At 45.0% G+C, this 22,422-nt stretch overlaps 1 protein-coding gene across 1 annotated transcript in view; it reads right to left on the bottom strand.

Moving 5' to 3' along the window:
- The window catches only part of LOC133458602 (collagen alpha-1(XXIV) chain), a 130,872-nt gene that overhangs the window by 84,050 nt on the left and 24,400 nt on the right, over positions 1 to 22,422 (bottom strand). Inside the window, exons 4-8 of the mRNA XM_061738670.1 lie at positions 15,493 to 15,546; positions 13,813 to 13,866; positions 5,448 to 5,501; positions 3,679 to 3,732; positions 943 to 987 (exon numbers count right to left, since the gene is read on the bottom strand). Coding sequence (XP_061594654.1) covers positions 943 to 987; positions 3,679 to 3,732; positions 5,448 to 5,501; positions 13,813 to 13,866; positions 15,493 to 15,546 — 261 coding nt within the window. The remainder of the gene's footprint in view (positions 1 to 942; positions 988 to 3,678; positions 3,733 to 5,447; positions 5,502 to 13,812; positions 13,867 to 15,492; positions 15,547 to 22,422) is intronic.

Here is a 22,422-nt window from a genome sequence, read left to right as displayed (position 1 = left end):
ACCCCACCAACTCCATCACTGTCTCTCCTTTTCATCCAGCTTTAATGAGGCTCATTGCTTGTTAGCTATGTGTGTTTCCATAAAGGCAAAAGGCATTCAAAAAAATGAATAAAAAAGGTCAGGGAGCTAAGACTGATGAGAATGGCCTGTGATGCAGACAAGCAACGTCTGCGTGCTTGTGTGCATACGCACGGTGGTATGAAAATTTGTCCACTACTTTTCTCTGTTTCAATTTATTGCATCTGAAAAGGTTTTTTTAATTTCAATGAAGCATAAAGTTAAACGTAAGAAAGATCATTTATATAGTTCCAACTTTTGTATCTTCAAATATAAAAAAGGGAAAGCTTTTAAACTCCTTGCACCGCGACCTCTTTGTTAGACTCCCTTTGGCAGGTTTTGTAGTGTCTTACCAGAGGTATTTTCGCCCCCCCCTCCAATGAAAAACTGCGGGTTCTTTTAAACTCTTACTCAGATGGACAAAAATGACTTTTTTTCCTGTTGTTGCTGATTGTTGAATAAAATCATGCTCCCTTAAAAGCTATTTAAGGTCTGATGTCTGGCTGAACGTTACCATAGAACCCAAATCTCTTCAGGTCCCAAATTTGCATGTGGCTCTTTGTTATTTCCTCCTAAAAAGCTAAAACATATGTTGAAAAGACAGTTTCATCTTAAATATTTCCGATGAAGATCAGTTCATCCTCCAGGCAGCCAATCACAGGTTAACATGCCTTCAGCTGAGTCACATTTTAATCAAGTATACATATTTTTGAGAAGATCTGTTTGCCTTGTGGACAGGGTTTCTGGTGAAGCGTGCTTGGGCATCGGACAGGTACTCTACTTTAGTACTTTAGTTTGAGCAACATTCAAAATCAGTGCGAATCAGGAGTAGCTTGATTAAATTCTGGAAAACATAAAGTTTTAAACACAACAGAAATTACTTACTTGTTCCCCTGGAGATCCAGGTGGCCCTGCATAACCTTTAGAACCCTTGAAAATAAAAGGAAAAGAGTACTTTGAGTATATTCCAATGGAAAAAACAGCATGAACAAGACTGCAATTTAACACGTGTCCTTTGAACCAAAAAGCTAAAGTTATGAGCACCATTAAATGCTATTGTGCAATCAAAGTCATCACAACCCATCAAATATTTATGTCAAAATGTTCACACAGAATCTCAGTGTGGTACGAAATGGTGGTAGAAGTGGTACAAGTCGGGGGATTTCCAAAACAATTACGGATCGGCCTTTGGGAATTCTGACTGGGTAAAAGTGCTGAAAGAGGAAAAAACGAAGCTTGTTGGATTGAAGAAGATGACTTATTTGTGGGTAGAGTTCTGTATGAGGGTGGGTGATGGAACAAGGCAATAAAATGACCCTTGTGATGTGTTTTTCCCTGAATATTTCATTCTCTTTTGAAGAGAATTTCTTTTTAATCATCACATTTGCTAGTTTTTCCAATACAAAATACATTTAGGCCCATTTCCTTTTACAATTTGACTTTAGTTTGTTGAGTCCGTGGGTATTAGTTTAAACACGTCTCTTAAGTATTTTCACTTTGACTGGGCTTCTTAAAACATATTGATTATTTTCTTTTTAGACAATCTTTTGTATATTTGCTGCTTTGCTGAAGAGCACTGTCACGCTGCAGGACAGATGGCCTCAACTTTTAATACAAAACTCCTCTGCTATTTAAGAGATCTTCAATGTCTACAAGCTGCCCTGAGCACGTGTCTGCAAAAACAAGCCCTAACCATCACTCATCCTCTTCTGTGTTTGACAGTTAGTGTGAGGCGTTCCTGCTGATATGCTGTGTTTAGTTTCCACTGACGTATTATTTTAAAAGTATGCTTCCTCTACTGTGGGTGAGGTTCAACAGATAAAAGATGACATTTACACCCAAAAATGTCCCATAAAAGGAAGATGAAACTAACTCATCCCAACCCTAAGTCTGCTGTCTTTCTACCAAAACAAGATTTATTGGCAGTAGATTACAGTTTTTCATCTTTTAAGAACATTATTTGTCCGTTTTTTAATGTAATGATCTAAATCCATAAGACAGGTCAGATCTTCTTGAACAGAACCATTGAGACCCTCACGCACCGAAAGGCTGTGACATCTGAACCTTCACACTCAATAAAAAAAGCCCACAAAGGGGTAAAGAGGATAGAGCTCCAGCCAGTAATTTCCTCTGAAAATACCTGGTAGGGCACAGTTCATGCGCTGGGTGTATCAGGTTCAGGGACTACAAACACCGGTGTGGCCCCTGGGAGGTAACGTTAAGGCAAGTTCAGTCGGAGCTACTGGGACTGCTGTGTGGCCGCAGCACCGCGAGCAGCAATATCACGACTTTAGTCTATTCTGAGTTGGACTCATTACATCCATCCCATATCTGTCCCATTCAGCTGGAATAAAACATTTATAAATATTCTCCTGAAACGATTATAAATAAAAAAAGAGGAATGTTTCTAAATACATTCCACCTTTAAGGGCAACAGTTTATTGGAAAGAATTTAACTGTCCACAGTCTGTCTTTAGTCTTTTCACTCCAAAAACTGTCAACTAGTATTACTACTACTTCATGAACGGCATTTTTTTTTTTAATTCTCTGTTATCAGACAGCAAAATAAGTAACAAAACATTGGCTAAAGCTCCATTCGCAAAGGATTAAAATGATCTGGGGCCCTGCGGTAAATTGTAACAATTATGGAAGACATGTGTGACTTTAATCTAGTCCAAATGCACCATGTCTCTGAATATGTCCCCTTCAATTTTAAATGTACCCTTGCCGGATATGAACTGTTAACAAATAAGAGACAGCTGCAATTATAAATTATTTTACTAATCAGATATCCATTATTATTTGACTTAGCAAACGATTGGAAAATAAATACTTTTTTTTTTAATAAAGAGCATATATGACAGAGAAAAGACAGACCTTTCAATGTGATCAACGACTTCACAACATCTCTGTTTCATCTCCAGTACCAATCACTTCATAAACTTTTCAGATATTCCACACTTGTAATTTTAGCTGTTGCAGAAATAACTGTGTAAAAATGTGAAGCAACAATCTTATAGACGGATACGTAAAGAACTACACTCCGGAGATGTAGCACTTCCTGGTCACAGTGATTGGCTGAAGCAGCACCGTAACGGGTAACACGCATGTTTTAGACATAATCTAATACCTGCAATTAGAAAGCTAAAGTAAAAATATATTTGCTGCAGTAAATGGGACCAGGTGCAGCCATCAAGGGAAAGGAGGTGTGAAAACACAGCAGAAGAAATCATTCAAGTCATTGCTTTCCAAGCCTTCCTGGAGGCGAGTAAAGGAGGAGGAGGAGTGATCAGATCGGATGGTAGATGCAAATGCTCACATCCGATTCATATCTGATTCATTTCCACATGTGAATGATGCCTGAAAGTGTTCTGGGAAGGTCTGTTTCTTCTTGAGTTTTAAACTAGTTGCCTCCAGTCAGTGCTGCGAGAGAGGAAACTGGGAAATGGGGTCACCTGAACTCTGCAGCGTAAATGCAGCCGTAGAGTACGAAGGCGACCTCAGCGCCACAAAGAACTCACAGCTTCTTCATATTTGGTACGGAAATGTTAGGATTTATTTTGATTTCAGCATTTACACAGCTGCTATGACAACAAGCAGTTTGTCAGAAGTAAAACTTACCAGTGGTCCTGGAAATCCATCCGGTCCCGGCAGACCAGGTGGACCTCTGTCACCCTAAGATATAAAAAGATAGGGCAGAATTTGTCACATTCACAATATCGTCAAAGACGAGAGATTAAAGATTAAAAGATTTAAAAAAAAAAGAGATTAAAAAAAAAAAAGAAGCTATTAATAACTTGAACTCATTGATTGATTTCCTTCGGTCTGATCGTCATCCAACTTTTTAAATTTAAGTTTATTTTAATTTCTAATTACTTTTGAGCAATAGGGCATGGTTTCAAAATATAATTCATAATTTGGTACAAAAAATATTCAAAGTGGAATGTAAAATAAGAAAAACTGATAAACTAATTAAAAATAAAAACTGTCTACTATATTTACTTAAAGGTGGAAACATTCAATCAAATCCATATGCTGCAAATGTTTGAAAAAAAAAAAAACATAATATGATACAGACAGAACGGAGGTCAGACAGATTATGTAAAAAAAAAAAAAAAGAAAACAACTCCTGAAAAGGGTGCTGCGTCAATGTCACGCTCTGTGACACGCTTTGTGACACGCCCAGCACATCATCAGGGCAGCAGCTCAGGTGGTCCGCTAAAGATAAAACCTAAAATAACATAAGACAAAATAAACACAAAGCACACTATGATGATCTGACTTTGCTCGCTTTATGGGTAAAAGTAGAGCAGATGAAAAGAGTGATGAAAACTGGAATGTCCTTGTTTCTTCAAGATGTATATCAGAAGGAAATGCCTCAATATTCCCACTCTCGCTTCCCACAGAGAGCAAAGCACTTACTTTTCCCGACATGTTGCTGTTAATTAAATCTCTTTTCCTCTTCTCAAATACTGCAGACAACATTCAGCACTTCAATGTTTCATTCATTCAGGTGAGTTGAGGAGAAACGGTTGGTGCTGGTCCAACTGGGCCTTTCAGAACTTGTAAGTGGGCCGGTGTTTATCAGCTCTATGGAGGGTCTTGGTCAGGGAATATCCCAGTTAAAGTCAAAACATGTCTGCAGCCATTTGTGGCTATAACATCTGCAAGATGCTGTATAACTTCTGCACGGACACACACTGCAGATCTGGTTTGAAATCAAATTCGAGATGCGTCTTTCTACCCCGGCAAGAAGCTTAGGGCATTCTGTTTTTCTTTTTAAAGGGGTTTTCTGCAAATGCATAAAGGCTTAAAACTTGGAAGAAAAAATATGTTTTTGGGTTGTAATTAGTTCAAGATACTTAGTGGGGCTGAAAATGATTACTGCGATGGTGTTTGGAAGAAAATGAGTCAAGGATGAAGAGAGAGAAAGAGAACAGAGCGAAAATGACTAAGAGATGAACAAAGGCGAGTTCGAAGTACTTCCTTAGTGAATTACGATAAGGAGCAAAACCCGACTCTTAGAAATGTTAAAGCGTTCTAATAAATTTTAGATGAACTTTAAAACATCTAAAATTAATTTATGAAACATGAAGCTCTTAAAAAACTAAGAGTCTTTCCTACTTGAGATAAATCTTCCAAATGCTACGATTTGCGCCAACAATCTCTTGATCTTTTAAAAGAAAAGCCTAACTCAAATCACTGACGATGAAATCCACATCAGTGACAAAGATCTGCCAGTGATCAGCGGGCAAATTAAGGAAAACTATGTGACTCGAGGGAAAAAAGAACAAGGGTCCATCCAAGTGAGAGTGATTAGGCTGAGAGGAGCCTGGAGAGCAGCGGAGGGACAGGAAGCCAAACACTGAGGCTGCTGGCAGATCTCTTACCTTCTCCCCGCGTGGAGCTTGGCCTGGAGACAGCCCGGGGTCTCCCTTTGGACCCTGAAAAAGTTACAAGAAGCTTTTAGCAATTTAAATTAATCTGTGATATATTGACTTCTGGCAGAACCCACTTTTGCCATCTTTCTTTGATTTATCTTTCTTTTTTTTTTTTTCAAGCAAAGCCATCCAGAGAAGTCAAGTTAACTGACTGATAATACCATGGAAAAACTATCTGCCTAAAAGTACAGTGGAAAAAGACAAATGATATTGTTTCAACATTTAAAAAAAAAAGATTTAAGTTGCTTTTGTTAATACTAGTACTGTCTTGATAAATAAAACCAAAGAAGCAAAAAAGGGTCTACTTTCTCTTTTGCATGACTGCATGACACCGTGGTAAAAACTTTAAAAAGCATGCAGAGATGCAGATTATACTTTGAATTCCACAGATTTGATTGAAACTCCATATATAAGGGTGAAAATGGAAATATTAGATAACCAATTAAACTTCCCCCACTCAATTACTTATCATGGCCTGGTTATCAGAGGAGCACGCGGCCCATTTAAGGATTATTTCTATTTATTAATTTACTTATCCGGCCAAACTTGGCCTTTTGTGACATGGATGCTACAATTGCCACACATCAATCTTGGCTGATGTGCATTTAAAATTTGCTATAGTTACATCCAAAAAGTCCAGAAGTGCGATTGTTAAAATCATGGGTATTTTTAGACAGAATGTTTTTGAACCCACGTATCCTGAATGATTCATCCATATTGTGTTATTTTTGTTATAACGTCAAGACTTGATGATGTAAAATATCAACAAATGTTTTTTTTTAATGTTCCTGCATTGGAATATTGGGTTAAGATGATGGATGGATGGAGGAAGCCTACACGGCTTGTCTATTTCACTTGAAATGTGATTTCAAAGATGTTAAGATACTGCTGAATTGAAAACGTGAGCAGAATTAACAAGCTTCCATTTCAGCAGAAGCAACATTTCTTTTCACACTGTTCATCTCTTCATGTCATCGCCAATCAAATGAAGCCAAACTGTTGGATGCAACAGTCCCAGATCGCAGCCCCAACTTGTTTCCTTCATTGCTCCCGTTTACCTGAAACGACTCATATTACCTTTAGCCAAACAGACACCTTGTCTTCCTTTGAGATTAGGCTGAAAACATTCTCTTTTTTTTTGATAGTTATCAGGTGCCCTGAGCCCTGATCCTTTTAGTGGTGCTACTATAAGGCTAGACTGCTGGGGGACCTCCCATGATGCACTGGGTTCTTGTCCTTACTCTATTAGTTTTTTTTTGTTTTTTTAGTTTAGTTTCGTTTATTTCGGTCATGACATGACAAAAAAAACAATAAAAATTACAACAAAAAAACGAATACACTGTTCAAAGAAAACTTTATAAAAAATTTCCAATATACAAATACCATCTAGACCGAAAAAGGTGTAGGCTGAAGCAAAGCTTATTATTTGCCTACCCTCAAAAAGATTAATAAAAGTAATAAAATGAAAGCAAGAAGTAAGAGAAAAGACTGACAGTAAAACAAATTGCCTCCATGGGGATAACAAAATATATTGTCTTTCATCCCCCAGCATGTAGGTATTGCTTTAGCACTGCTCTCGTTTGTGGGAAGACTCCCTCACCTGTCACGTTAGAGACCCCCCCAACCGGGGACAGGAGACGGCCACCTGACCTAAGTCAGTCCTGGGCATTGCTCACCCTTTGCCAACCCTGGGAGGGCCCTGCACTCTGGCCAGACGTGGCGCGTGGGAGGATCACGTTATTCCGGACAGATCCTCCCCACCCCATCTGGGGCCCCGGCTGGCCAGAGGGGGCATGTGTAGCCCAGGACTGTGTGCATGTTTTTCTGAGAGTAGCTCACATTAGCTGCCCAAGGGAACACGGGGAGAAGATGCAAACTCCACACAGAAAGGCCCTTTCGCTAACCCCACCCAGGGTGTGGGCGCTGAAGTCATGGCGTAAACACTCAGCGCCCACAGCGTCGCCGGCGAGAATTGAACCCGGGACCTTGTAGCTTTGAGGTGGCTGCACCACCAGCTGTGCCACCGTGCATCAGTTCTTATATATATTTGGATGATATGGACATTTTAATTGTGTTGTGTGAATTTTTACGACTTCTTGTATATTTATATAAGTAAAAAAGTCTGTTGATTAAAAATGTGTGCAAGCTATTAAAGCTAACGATATCAACAACAGAAATGTGTTGTGGGTAGACAGCCAACTTGTAAATAAATCATGAAACATCAAAAGTGTCGGTTACATTTGACTGACTGCAGCCCAACTCATAGAATAGAAGAGAATTTGAGAAATCTATTCGTGCAAACTTATTTTCACTAATGTGAGCGCTCATGGCTCCCTGACATAATAACACTCAGTGAGGAACAGCGAAAAGCGTCAGTTTTGTGGAAGAAGAACACTGATTTAGGGCACGCAGCTGCTCCGGGGCTTGGACAGTTTGCGATCATCAAGAGGAAAATGAAATCTCCAGTTTGTCACATAAGGATCATTTGAGGGTGGCTGTCAGCCAGCGGCAGTTTACACGCTGGGCGATGCACACCATCAAAACAGCAAATGAAATCTGATACATAAAGACAGTAAACACTAAAGCCTTGAAGGAGACATATTATGCTCTTTTTTTCCCCCAAGCTTACACAATTTCCTGAGGTGTTAATGAGACGTCTGTGACATGGCTTGGCCAAAATACCACAGGAGAACAGTAGGCCAATATCGCTCAGGTGGAGTCGGACTCCTAAGAGACTCGTGTACGACTTTGAACTACCATGCAAATGTAAATTTGGACCTACTGTAACTAACTCAAACGCACGTAGAGCTATTACGAGAGTTGCATGAGAGAGTTTACATTTGACAAATCTCGGAGCATCAAACTGGCAAAACACCAGACTGGCAGATTCCAAATTCAGATCCCTCTTTTCGGTACAGTTTTATGACACGTCATGTTTGGAGCTACCCCAGGTTGTTAGATCATCCAGTGTAGACTCAATAACCTCTGTTCTTTGCTGTCAGTCCATTTGTCTGTCATTTTTTTGGTTTCAGCAACAGTGACTTCTGGTGCTTCTCACGTTCAGTGATATTAGAAAATTCAGTGAAGAGAAAAGAAGAACCGATTTTAGAGTTGAACCGCCTCAAAAGTTCAGTCAGTGCAGAATGAGTTGAAGTTGGAGATAAAGATGGAGATGCTTCATTACTCTACTTTGACAACACTGTGGAGATTGTTGTCCCTTAGGACCGACATCTGTCCCTTCCGCAGGTATGACACGTACCGAACTGATCGCAACGAGGCGGATCAACGCGGCTCAACTAGGGCTGTTCGATTAATCGATTTTAAATCATAATTGCGATTATGTAATTAGAACGATGTTAAAACGTGAAAATCGTAAAATCGATTTTTCACTTTTTTTTTTTTTTTTTTAATTTATTTATTTTTTAACCTTGTCTGCACACATATTAATGATTGATACCATATTAATGATTGATGGAAATACCTCTCAATACCTGCGACAAGTGCCCCATCGGAGAGGCTCTTTAGTGTAGGAGGGGGCGTTGTAACATGCCACCGGGCATCCCTCAAGCCAGATGCGGTAAACCGGCTCGTGTTCCTTGCAAAAAACTTGCAAATGTGAATAGCAAATGTAATGACTGACATTACACACCTCTACCTCCTTCATGGGTTGCATTATTATTTAGCATGCAAATACCCAGTTTAGTTTAATTAGAAAATGTCTTGTTTTATTTAATTGGAAATATAACATATAATATATAAAAAGCCCAATGGGGCAAATGTTCAATAAAAAAAACAGCATATTTGAATTGAACTTTGAATTTCTTTGCCTTTTGTCAATTCACAAAATAATCGTAATCGTAATCGAAAATCGGATTTTGAGAGAAAAAAAATCGAGATTTTATTTTTGGGCAAAATCGAACAGCCCTAGGCTCAACATATTGTCACTGTGGAACCAGCAGCAGTCACTCGCCGACATTCCTACTCCACCCCACACGATTTTAGATGACTAGCCTGGTCGTAGCTCTACCTACGTCACTTGCTTAATTTCTCTGGCTGAGTGCCTCTGAGTATGACCGAGCTGGATAATAAAGTCAAATCCGGAGGAACCAAATCAATTCTTTGTGTTAAAGAAGAACAGAATTAGGTTAGCTGCCCAATAATAGAGTATTCGATCGGTTGAATAGCGTCAAGAAGCAGTTTTGTAAGCAATAATGCTTCAAATTCCCCAGATACATAGTGTTGCAGGATGTATTTCCTTCTTTCATCAGCACTTTTTCTTTTTTTTTTGCTCTGTGTTGTTAAAATGATGAGAAGAAAAAAAGATAGATGTTCGTTGGCTCAATCATATTGCTGGTGAAAATGCAGATTTGGCATCTTTCTTCCTCCTCGTACACGTGTTAGTCCGACAGGGGAACAGGTCGAGCTGCTGGAGCATAAAAATCTTCCCCAAATAATCACACCAAACTGGTGTAAATCATTCTTGACTCATTAAACACAAGATTTCCATCCAGAGTTTAGAGATGCTCAGATATGAAGCTCTTAGATTGGTTGATTCCGGCCACATTGTCACAATTCACACTCGCACATTCTCCACGACGGCTATCTCTATCCCCACTTTAAACAGGTATTATCTTCCTTGGCTTTGAGCATTTAGTTTTGACTGGAAGCAAGCGAAGCATACATAAGCTCAGGGGTGGGCGAGCAGAAATTCTTTCAAAATATAAAACCGGAGTTCCTTCCTGTTTGACAAAACAGCCAGTCGCGCGTGACACAGACAGACAGGCGCTTTTAGGTTTGCAACACACAGAAGTAACGTCTTGCATCAGCTACATTCAACACCAGTAACTACTGCATATTCATTCGTTTGTGTCGTGGCAACCAAACACATTCCCACACGAGATTGCTCCCCCGTGAAAGAGACAAAGGCTTTCTCAATCTCCTATCTCCAGAAGGGGTTCCCAGGAATGAGTGTGACTCACTGACCGGTCACAGCGGTATTAGATAGACTCTGTATTTGTCCACATGCATGTGGGCGAGCGGGCCGAAGGAACAGATCAGTCAGCAGGTGGCCAAGTATTTCACAATAACCATTCAGGGAAACCTCAGCCAAATATTCACAGCGTCTTAGCGAGGTCAGAGGTGACACAGAGCAAATCAATCTTCGCCGCCGTTTCACCAACCAAGAAGTAAAACAGAGCGCTTGCAAGTATCTGATGACTGCATGGGAGTAGGTTTTCATTGAACAAAAACAGCCCGTGCAGCTACTTGGTGAATAAAGTTTCCACAGACATCTACGAATTCACCCGCATCACTGTTCTGTGGTGTCGACGTATCTGACACCATGCTAGGAAAAAGTTCAGCAGGGATGCTTTCTCTGCTTTTTTGTGTATAATGCAATCAGTGCTGAGGGGTTAAAAAAAGGGGGCGAGGGGAACAGCTATGCACTACAAAAGGAGCAATAATGATGATTAGGACTAAGAGTACACTGTCCAGATCATCTACTACCCGTGTGTCTTCCCTGCTACGCTGTGGAAACCTACGCCGGCTCATTACCGGGACGCTTGTCCACATCTGGCCGTGTCTGGCTCCGCTCCACTTTCACATAGTCTGTTCTCTTTAGGGGAAAACACATCAATCGCATTAGTCACTATAATTGATGCCATTTGTTGTACGAAAAAAAAAGAAGCTTAATCTAGATTGATTTTATATCGAAGTGTGGAACGCTTTAAAGGGAAATCCCTACAAAACAAGAAAAAGAAACTAAAGATGCAGATGGTTTCTAGTGAGAAAGGTTTTCTACTTCCTCTGAAGTATAAAGCTAGATTGCATTACCTGCTAAAATTGTTAATTGGCAAAGACAATGATTTTTGAAAAATCAAGTGTTTATTAAAATGTTAGGAATCAAATGGTTTGTGTACCTATCACCTATCTATGGCTGTCTTATTTAAACTGATACCTGACAGGAAAATGTCAAAACTGTTTCCTAAACTGCAGAAGAACACTTCATGTACATCAGGCTCCAGTAAAATGGTGTAAATATAGATGCTAATGAAGTATAGCTTAGAGAAACAAGCAAAACCAAAGACCAAAGCTGTCAAATTTCAGTGTAGAAATCTTTAATAATAATAAAAAAAAGTATGTCTGGGGTAGGTGGCAGGAGAGCTCCCTTAGCATAGGTCTGCACTGTGGTGTGAGACCTAAGTGACCCAAATGCCAGGACTGTTGACAGGATTGCACGCATCGCATTCTTCCTGGATCTGAGGTACAAACAAGAGGTTCACGAGTGGTGAAGAAAACTTTACTCTCCGCTTGTGCAGCACCGGGGGATGTGGGTGTGACGGATGAAGGTCAGTCAGGCAAAATTCTATTTACCGGTCATGTCAGTCGTTATCAATCAATTAAAATCTCTTCATGTTCAAAATCTTGCCATCATTTACTTTATAGCAGTTTTTGATCACATAAGGTTTATGTAACCCTGGAACTTTCAGAGCATTATCAATTATATTACTCCATTATTAATGAACAGGATAGCAGCTTGAAATGCTGATTCTTTGCTGAAACTAGAAAAAGGTGCATAGATGTTTTTTTTAAGCGTAATTTCACAGAATGTCACAAATTCAGAACTGGCACTGCAGGAAATTTCGTGCATGTGTTTCACGCGCTAACACTTGTTAGAATAGGCAGAATGACACGAACATAAGCGACCTCCATCCTGGACTGAAAGCTTCGTCACGGCTGCTCTCCCTCTCTGCACAAAGCAACAAGTGTTTCAGCATCTCCCTGAAATTCAACAGCCACTGGAATCCCTGACTCTTCAGTCTTCAGAGTCTTTAGAGGGCGAACTTCCTACCTGAATCTCACATGTAATGCTCAGTCTGACTTCCTGGATTGCATGCTCCCCACTTTCCGTCAGCAAAATCATTGTTTTCTTCTCAACCCTTCACTTGTTGCCATGGTTTACAATGCTTTCATCGGACTCACGCTCTGATCGTTGTTTGATATTCAAGCTCATCACTACCACAGATATTTCTTAGATTGAGATAGTGGGAGCGACATAGATCAAATTAACACCCCTGTTTGGATCGAGAGCAGGAGCCTGCAAGTGGAAGCCGTGGGGGGGGGCGTGGTGGGATTTTCCAGCAGTTGTGCCTCAGCTGGAAGGCACGGACGGGGCATCATTTTCTCTTTTAAATGGACAAATGAACTGAGAGTCAAATTGGTGAGAACCATGGCCAGGGGTTCATGTGAATGACGCCAGCCTTCCAGATCTAGTGCCGGAGTCGCCTCATTGAGGAAAGTTTGTTTGTTTGTTTGTTTTTTCCTGCACGTCAACATTTAAGAGGTCTTTGTAACTGTTTATGGATAAATGTGGCCGTGGACTGTGACATGTTCCCGGGACGTCTGGGGCTCAGAGTCTTGTAGTTCTAAAGTGAATAATTAGAGGTCTTGGGGTGGAAATTACCTCAACTTCTTCTCAAACTTTAAAAGGGTAAGAAGCCCAGCTTTCTGGTCTGACCTGGGAATGGAATGCAGACCAATTCTGGTGAACAGAAGCACCATTGGATGGTACTGTAATGGCAACATGGTCTGCTGATATCCACCACTGCACTCTATATGCCCGAGTTGAATGGTCATCATTAGCAGCACGGCGCCTTATTCATTGGAATATTTTTATTTACAAAACTATCCTGGGCCTGCTCCCCCACTATTTATGTAACTATTTCTCCAAATCCCAGAGCAACTACCACCTACGTTCCAATGAGTTTTATTTACGGTACTAAATGTGCCTAAAGTTAACTCAGAACTTGGTAAGCACTGCTTTAAGTACGCTGCACCTGTTGCCTGGAATGCACTGCAAAAAACTCTAAAGCTAAAGGAGCTCATCAATCTTGGAGCTCTGAAAACTCGTGTTAGAGAAATTGGAGCAGCTTCATATTGTACTTGTTTCTGTTTTTAATGTGAATCCAGAGCCTTAGCCCTGTTGCTTCCTCCTTGAAATGTATTTTATCTGTGTGTTGTGATTTCTATGCCTTGTAATTGTTGTAATTTTTGTTGTGTGACTTGTGTGTCTGCAATTGTAATTTCTTTTATGCTGCTGTCTTGGCCAGGCTTCCCTTGAAAAAGAGGTCATTGTGTCTCAACGGGACCGACCTGGTTAAAAAAAGGCAAAATGAAAATGAAAAAATATAAGTATGTAATCCTACGCTTTAATCCTACGCTTTTATTTCATAAATAAGGCCCCAGATACACTCAGGAAGGGTTCTCAAGTACCCAAGCCAAGTTATTCCTCCCTCCATTGGAAAATGCCTCTCACCTTGGGCCCAGGAGGTCCAGACTGTCCTGGGTTTCCACGTGGACCCAGAGGACCCTGGACAAAGAGAAAACAAATTCAATATCAAATATCTGTCCATTTGCTGCCAACAGTTCATATCTGAACAGATGCATTTCCAAAACCTGGAAACAGACATTTTTTTGTGTTCATTGTTAACTGCTGCTGCAAATATATTAAAATCCTTAAACAAAGTGCAATTAAAATGAAACCACACTTCTACGTGTGCACAGTTGCAGGCACTCCCTCCCTCCCCACACACACACACACACACACACACACCATAAATATGCTGCATTCCTGCACATCTGTATCCCTGCTGCCTGCAGACTGGCCTATTTCTGCATGATAACAAAAGCTAAGTGGATGATCCGTCTCTTTCATCCATCCCGTCCTTTACCGTCATTTTCAAAACTTTGCCTTTACCAGTTCAGAATAAATCAAAACCTGCTCGCATGAATAATCGGACGAACAATAATAAGTCAGATGACACGGATGAGATACAGCCCCCCGTTGTCAGCTCCTCGACACATAATGATCTAAAGCTCTCTTTCCATTCCATGACATAGGTATGTGACTGATATTAGGTTATGTAAGCAGCCAAGCGCTTTCCAAGCCAGAAGGCATGTTTAAATGTGTGTCACGCCGCTGTCTACAAATCTGCCTCCAATTATGCGTCAACAACATCGATCCTTCCCGGGCACCATCTGCAGCCACTGTAACATCGTCTGTCAACTGCCACCGCTAATGAACATGTAGAATACTAATTATTCCATACTGCAATGAGCACATTTGCGCTGTTAACCTTCCAAGTACAGTATTAGCTTTGAAAAGTTTACAATATGTCTCTCATTTGAGAGGTTTGAGTGGTGCTTTCTCTGAACTGTAACGATGGGAAAGGGAACCAAAACACAAATAAATGACCAAAACAAGCTAATCGTGCATCCTGCATGTTGTCTTCCACTGAATCCGTGTAAATATTTACATTCTCTTGGGTAAATTAGCCATGAAAACCCTGCTGTGCTGGGAAGAGCGGAGGCCAAGAGACGAAACCTATTTCTGCACCTTACCGCTTACACATACTACAACTATTCCATAAAATGTGTCTTGTTCTGTTCCAAGGTCGCCCCGGGGCTTGTGGCATGATTTCAGCATTGCATCATGACAGTTTTCAGCGGTTTCCTAATAAGTGGTCTCGAGATCAGAGTGGAAACACGTTCAGCTGATAAAGCTGCTGGTCGACGCGTGACGCAGGATGCTCGTTTAACGCCGATGCCCCAAACGCACCGGCGGTGTTTCGTGCATCCTCACACCAAATTATGTCACCTTAATGTGCCTTTAAAGCCTGTGTTTAAGTTGAATCATTCTTACCGCAGAGGTGTCTGTCAGCACCTCTTTCTCAAGCGATTCAGCTGCGATCGCGGACAAAGGCACAAGAAAAACATGCGGCTGTTATTTGCTGACAGCCGTTACAAAGTGAATGTGTTACATGCTTGTTGATGGGTCTTAAGGTTGCCATGAAACAGCCAGCACATGTTTCTGTAAAATCAGGGGCTTGGAAAAACCTGTTCTGCTCTGGCTGGACGGATTCGTCAGCTGCACTGGCATGAAATCTTAAGCGAACACCATCATCATGCGACCATCACTTCCACACAAACGACTCACCCTCGAGCCTCTCTCTCCAGGAGGACCAGGTAGGCCGGGAGGACCTGGAGGACCCTAAACCAGAGACAGATGCATAGAAAGATGTTGTAAAGAAGGATAAATAGAGGGAGGGAAGGGGGAAGAGAAGGGAGAGAGTTTGTTAATGGCAAGCAATAACATGTAGTTGACTGTCAAGGCCTCTCCACTGATGAGCATGTGCTATCTTTATGTAAGACATTTGAAGTTCAAAGGAAAACGCCAAGGGTTTTGCAAGTTAAAGCTCTAGAACAAAGCTAGAAGCAGAGGGATCGAGTTCCATCGTCAAGGTGAGACAGAAGCTGCAGGCATCGGTAAAACAGCAAGATTAATACACTCTTTTTCATAGAATAATTACATTGGATGATGTTTTGTAAAATTGAAAATAATATCCGATTTAAACTGAAATATACAGTACAAATAAATGCATAGTAAATGCTGACCCACAATGTCTTTGCTGTTACAATATGTTGCACAAAGAGACAATAAATGTTATGTTATGTTATGTTATGTATTTATTCTGTTCTCTCTCTGTGGCCTATGATGGGCTGGCCATCTGTCCAGGGTGTAGCCTGCCTCTCTCCCACAAAACCGTTAGGTAAAAACAGTATTTAGGTATGGGAGAAACAATGCAACAACAGAGTTTTTGCTTTGACTGGTATCCAACATCCCAGAACCAGAAAACAGCAAACACCAGCAGTTGTTTTGCCTTCACTAATAGCAGGGGGTCTGGAGTTTGCAGACAGAGCTGCTGCAGGAGCGACAGCTCCAAACGTTGGCTGCGTCTCCAGAACACGAGACAAGCTCTGCAGCCTGTGGAGTGGGTGTTGCATCAGCTGTCATGTGCGATGGATGAGGCTCAGGTAGCGGAGCTCATATTTCAACTTCAGCTTGGGGGATTTTTCTCATTTTTCTGAGCTAGAGAGGATACTCCCCATTGGACTACCAGTTTTGGGAGGATGTTCCATCTATACCCAGCAGCTGAAGGGTGCAGCAGCTTCATCCCAGACAACTAAAGTAACAACAGCACCACTGGGGCACATGTTCGTCTTTGAGGCCAGGCGTTCAGGTTGTGTTGCCACCAATCAGCTTCTAAGGAGGCGGCGCTTGCTCTTGTATGGGATTAGCTGACAGCAGACCATGAAGGAGGAACACTCCGCCTCCACTTGCCCCCTCCAGTCATCAATTAGATGATCTCCAAACCATCTTGCTTCTTTTCAGTATAGCCCCCACAGGAACTCAGTCAGTCAGACGTACAAATGCGATGGTGCTGGAAATCTGGCCACATCTGCAGCCACTGTCCCCTGTTCAGTTCCACCAGAAACCTGGTTTGACCCAGAGCTTTGTTGAAGTTGCTTTATGCATTGTGATATCCTATGTCCATGCAAAATAATATTCATTTGGAGTCCTGAGTCAATTCCCACCTTATGTATCCCTGGTTTCTAAGCACTGATTGATGGAGATTTTATCAAATTGCGGGGCAGTGTGCATTTGTGGGGGTTTGTGCTGCATTCAGTGGTGATCGAGGTCATCCAACACTGTGATGGGCTTGGAGAAACTAAGCTCCTGTGGTAGAAAACCACAGCAGACTTGAGATAATACACTCAACCTTCAACCAAGTAATGACAGTTTTTGGCAGTCAGAGCGGTGTCACATCCCACCATCGGTTCTTAGATGAAACTTTGCAGGAACTTTATTCCAAAGAATAACAACTGTCATGACTGGGGTCTGAGTAGATTTGCATTGACGGGACTCCACCAGCACATACAGTATAACGCCTTCACCGGCAGTGCCGTGGATGAAGTTTTACTGAATTTGGCTGACAAGAAAGTGTTAGGAGTCCTCCTCCTCTGGCTGGGAGAGCCAGCAGCACAGGTGCTGCTGATCAGCCATCTACCTCAGCTGCCACTAATCGCCAGCCCAGGCTTAAAAGAAGACCTGGACCTTCACTCAGTGCTTGATTGTACTGAACCCATGCGGTAACTAAATCAGGCCCTTCGAGAAACTTTCTCTAGCTTTTTTCAGCCCTCGAGTTTGAACCTTTGTGTCGTGCTTACATTAATCCCTCTTTGTTTTTTGTCCCAAGGCTTTTTTGTTCCTGTGTCTACGTTGCCTCCCTGGACCCCTCCTCGACGCCTCTGTTCCCCTCGCAGCCATTCTCGTGGATCTCCGTGACCCCCCCCCAGCTGCCAACTCACGACTGACCCTGGTCTCCTGGACCCCCAACCATCGCTCCCCCGTTTCCTCTGCCTTCCCCTCCGGATCAACCCCTGAGTCAGTTTTTTCCCCTTCACCTTAATAAACAGCCATCTGGCTCTTTATTTCAATTGTTTGGTCTCCTGCCTGTTTGTGGTTGGCTACTCGGGTTCACCTCAGGTTTTGGGGTTGGACCCTACAGAACAATCAAGCCAAATATGAACCCTAGCCAACCCAGACAGGCGGGTGCCCCACCCGCCACTATGCCCAAGCTCCCTGACCCCGAGACCCTCCAAATCAGAGTCCGCGAGCATGATGCCCAGCTAGCAGGCCTTAACAACCAGCTCACCCAGGCCTTCACCCTGGTCACAGGGGAGGTTTCAACTCTCCAGACCACCTCCCAGACCAACGCTGCTGCCCTGGTGACCATTGGCGCTCAGCTCGCTTCCCTGACCGAGGTCGTCTCCCGGCTTAGCGGCCCTTCTGCAGCCCCTCAGCCCAGCCCCTTGGTCTCATCTGTTCATAACCCTCCTGAACCTAGCACAGAGCCCAAACTCCCATGTCCCAAGAGTTATTCTGGAAATTTTGCCCAGTGCAAGGGGTTTCTCGGTCAGTGCCAACTCCTGTTTACCCACCAGCCCTCACGTTATGGGTCCGACGAGGCCCGGATCGCCCTGATCATATCCCTCCTCTCGGACAAAGCCCTCAGCTGGGCCATTGCAGCCGTTGGCCAGGATGGGTCCCTCTCCAAGGACTATGAGAGATTCCTTGCAGAGTTCAGACTGGTGTTTGATCACCCGGCGGACAGGGCGGACGCGGCCAGCCGGCTACACACCCTCCAGCAGGGGACTCGCTCTGTCGCCGACTACACCCTGGACTTTCGGGTGATTGCCGCAGACAGTGGGTGGGGTGACCTGGCTCTCCGGAGCGCGTACCGGAGAGGTCTGAGTGACGCAATAAAGGATCTGATCGTCGGAAGAGACCCACCCACTACCCTCAACGCTCTGGTCACCCTTGCTCTGCAGATGGATGCACGCCTGAGAGAGAGACGCCAGGAACATGCTCAACGCTCAGGGGCTACACCCAGAGCATACACAGCCTGTTCCCCTATTAACCCCGATGGTGGAAGTTACCCATCGGGCCCCACATTCCCTCTCTCACCTAAACGATCGTCCGGAGGAGCCTCTGATGAACCCCTGAAGGTGACCAGGTCACGCCTCCGGCCTGAGGAACGAGAAGAGCGTATGCGGGGTCGACTCTGTCTCTATTGTGGGAAGAAGGGGCACTTCATCAGAGCCTGCCCTGCCTGCCCAAAAATACCTGGCTCACTAGCTAAGGGGATCCTGGTGAGCAAGACCACACTACCCCAACCCAAGAACCATCTTTTCCCTGCCACTCTTTCTTGGGGCACTGAGTCACTCTCGGTTAGCGCACTGGTGGATTCAGGGGCGGACGAGTGTTTGATAGACATCTCCCTAGCCCGTCAAGCTGGTATCCCACTCGTTCCCCTTGACTCCACCTGCACCGTCCAAGCCTTAGATGGCCACTCTCTAGGTAAGGTTACGCACTGCACTGCTCCTCTCACATTGACGCTTTCTGGGAATCACGTGGAGACTGCACGTTTTTTGGTGTTACACGCTCCCACTGCTCCCCTGGTGTTAGGTAGGCCCTGGTTGGAGAGACATGATCCCCACATCTCGTGGTCAGCTGGACGGATTTTGGGCTGGAGCGTTGCTTGCCACGCCAACTGCCTTCGCTCTGCTCGCTCTCCGTCCAGTAGCCCTCGGCGATCGGTCTCTCCTCCAGACCTTTCTGGTGTCCCCTCTGTCTATCACGATCTAGCTTCCGTGTTTAGTAAACATCAGGCCCTTTCACTCCCCCCTCACCGCCCTTATGATTGCTCCATAGATCTCCTTCCTGGGGCAGCTCTTCCGGTGGGTCGGCTGTATAACCTCTCTGTCCCTGAGAAGGAGACTATGCGCAATTATATCACCGAGTCCCTCGCCTCAGGCATCATAAGGCCATCGTCCTCCGCGGTAGGCGCAGGCTTCTTCTTTGTGGCGAAGAAGGATGGCAGCCTGAGGCCCTGCATAGATTATCGGCAGTTAAACACCATCACAGTTAAGAACAGGTATCCACTCCCCCTCTTGAGTTCCATGTTTGAACCCCTGACCCACGCCTCTGTTTTCACAAAGTTGGACCTCCGCAACGCCTACCACCTAGTGCGCATTCGGGAAGGAGACGAGTGGAAGACGGCTTTCAATACCCACCTGGGCCACTTCGAATATCTCGTCATGCCTTTCGGCCTGACGAATGCCCCAGCTGTCTTCCAGGCATTGGTGAACGACATGCTCCGTGATATGTTGAACATTTTCGTGGTGGTCTACCTGGATGACATCCTGGTGTTCTCCAGGACTGAGGAGGAGCACCAACAACATGTCCGCCTCGTCCTCCAAAGGCTGTTGGAGAATCGCCTGTTTGTTAAGGCTGAGAAGTGTGTGTTCCACTCCGCCTCAGTGGAATTTCTGGGCCATGTTGTGGAGAAGGGTCATGTTTGTGCTGACCCCAAGAAGGTCCGGGCAGTGGAGGACTGGCCTACCCCTACTGACAAGACCCAACTCCGGCGCTTCTTGGGGTTTGCTAATTTTTATAGACGGTTTGTCCCAGGGTTCAGTCGGGTCGCTGCCCCTCTCACTGCGCTCACCTCCACCCTTCGTCCTTTTTGCTGGACCCCTGAGGCAGAGTCAGCGTTTAGGACACTGAAGGGCCTATTTACTAAGGCGCCTGTGCTCTCCCATCCTGACCCTTCACGCCAGTTCATTGTGGAGGTGGATGCGTCGGACACAGGGATTGGAGCCGTTCTCTCCCAGCGGTCGGAGGAGGATCAGAAGATCCACCCATGCGCATACCTCTCCCGGCGATTCTCCCCAGCAGAGAGGAACTATGACGTGGGTAATCGGGAGCTTCTAGCAGTTCATGCTGCACTGGAGGAATGGCGGCATTGGCTGGAGGGGGCAAAGGAACCTTTTATTGTATGGTCTGACCACAAAAACCTAACCTACGTGAGGACCGCCAAGAGACTTAACCCCCGACAAGCTCGCTGGGCGCTCTTCTTCAGTCGATTCAATTTCACCCTCACCTTTCGCCCAGGCTCCAAGAATGTGAGGGCTGACGCCCTCTCCCGCCTGGAATCTGAGGAATCCACCAAGGCCCTTGCTACCCCGGACACCATTCTCCCCCCAGCCCGGGTTGTGGGTGCCGTCACCTGGGGAATCGAGACGGTGGTAAGAACGGCTCAACGCACCCAACCTGACCCTGGCAATGGACCCCGTAATCGCCTGTTTGTACCGAATGCTGTCCGGCCCCAAGTACTTCAGTGGGGTCATGCCAGTCGGTTCGTCTGCCACCCCGGTGCTCGTCGCACGGCGGCTTTTATCCGCAGGCGCTTCTGGTGGCCTTCCCTTGAGGCTGACACAAGGGAGTTTGTAGCTGCCTGCGATGTCTGCTCCCGCAGTAAGGCCTCTCATCAGCCCCCAGCAGGTCTCCTACGCCCCCTCCCAGTCCCCAGTCGGCCATGGTCTCATGTGGGGGTGGATTTTGTGACTGGGCTCCCCTCATCCCAAGGTAACAATACCATCCTCACCATTGTTGACCGGTTCAGTAAAGCTGTTCACCTTGTTGCCCTGCCCAAACTCCCCACAGCTGCTGAGACCGCAGAACTCCTGGTGACCCACGTCGTACGCCTCCACGGGATTCCCCAGGATATTGTCTCGGACCGTGGCCCCCAGTTCACTGCTAAGGTGTGGCGGACTTTCTGCAGTGGAATTGGGGCCACAGCCAGCCTTTCTTCGGGATACCACCCACAGACCAATGGGCAGACGGAGCGAGCTAACCAGGTTGTGGAAGCGGCCCTACGTTGCGCTACCACCAGCAACCCCGCTTCCTGGAGCAAGTATCTGCCTTGGGTGGAGTATGCCATCAACACCCTGGAAAGTTCTGCTACAGGGCTGTCTCCCTTTGAATGCTCCTTGGGTTACCAACCCCCGTTGTTCCCAAGCCAGGAGCTAGAGGTGGCGGTCCCTTCCACCCAAGCTCATCTCCATCGTTGCCAGCGCATCTGGAGGACTGCACGGAGGGCCATGCTACGGGCTAACGAGCGGTCTCGGCGGACTGCCGATCGACGGAGGAGGCCAGCACCAGACTACAGGCCGGGTCAACAGGTGTACTTGTTGTCCCAGGACTTGCCACTTCCTGCCACCTCCCGGAAGATGGGACCCCGCTATGTTGGCCCATATACCATTGACCGCATCATCAACCCCATGACGGTACGCCTCCACCTTCCAGCTTCACTCAAGGTTCACCCCGTGTTTCATGTGTCACGTCTCAAACCCGTAGTCTCCAGCGTTCTCTCTGCCCCAGTTCCCCTTCCCCCCCCACCACGGGTCCTGGAAGGGGGTGACCTGGTCTGGGATGTTAAGGAGCTGCTTGCTGTCCGTCGTCGGGGCCGGGGCTATCAATACCTGGTGGACTGGGTAGGGTACGGCCCCGAGCACCGCACCTGGGTCCCTCGCTCATACCTGGCGGACCCCGCCCTCCTGAAGGACTTCTATCGAGCCCACCCGGATGCCATCGGACGGTCGCCCGGTGTCTCCCGTAGGAGGGGGGGTCCTGTTAGGAGTCCTCCTCCTCTGGCTGGGAGAGCCAGCAGCACAGGTGCTG

The sequence above is a fragment of the Cololabis saira genome, chromosome 13 (assembly GCF_033807715.1).
Source record: "Cololabis saira isolate AMF1-May2022 chromosome 13, fColSai1.1, whole genome shotgun sequence".
Lineage (NCBI taxonomy): Eukaryota > Metazoa > Chordata > Actinopteri > Beloniformes > Belonidae > Cololabis > Cololabis saira.
The sequence above is the reverse complement of the archived record's forward strand: the minus strand, read 5'-3'. Positions and strand labels throughout refer to the sequence as shown.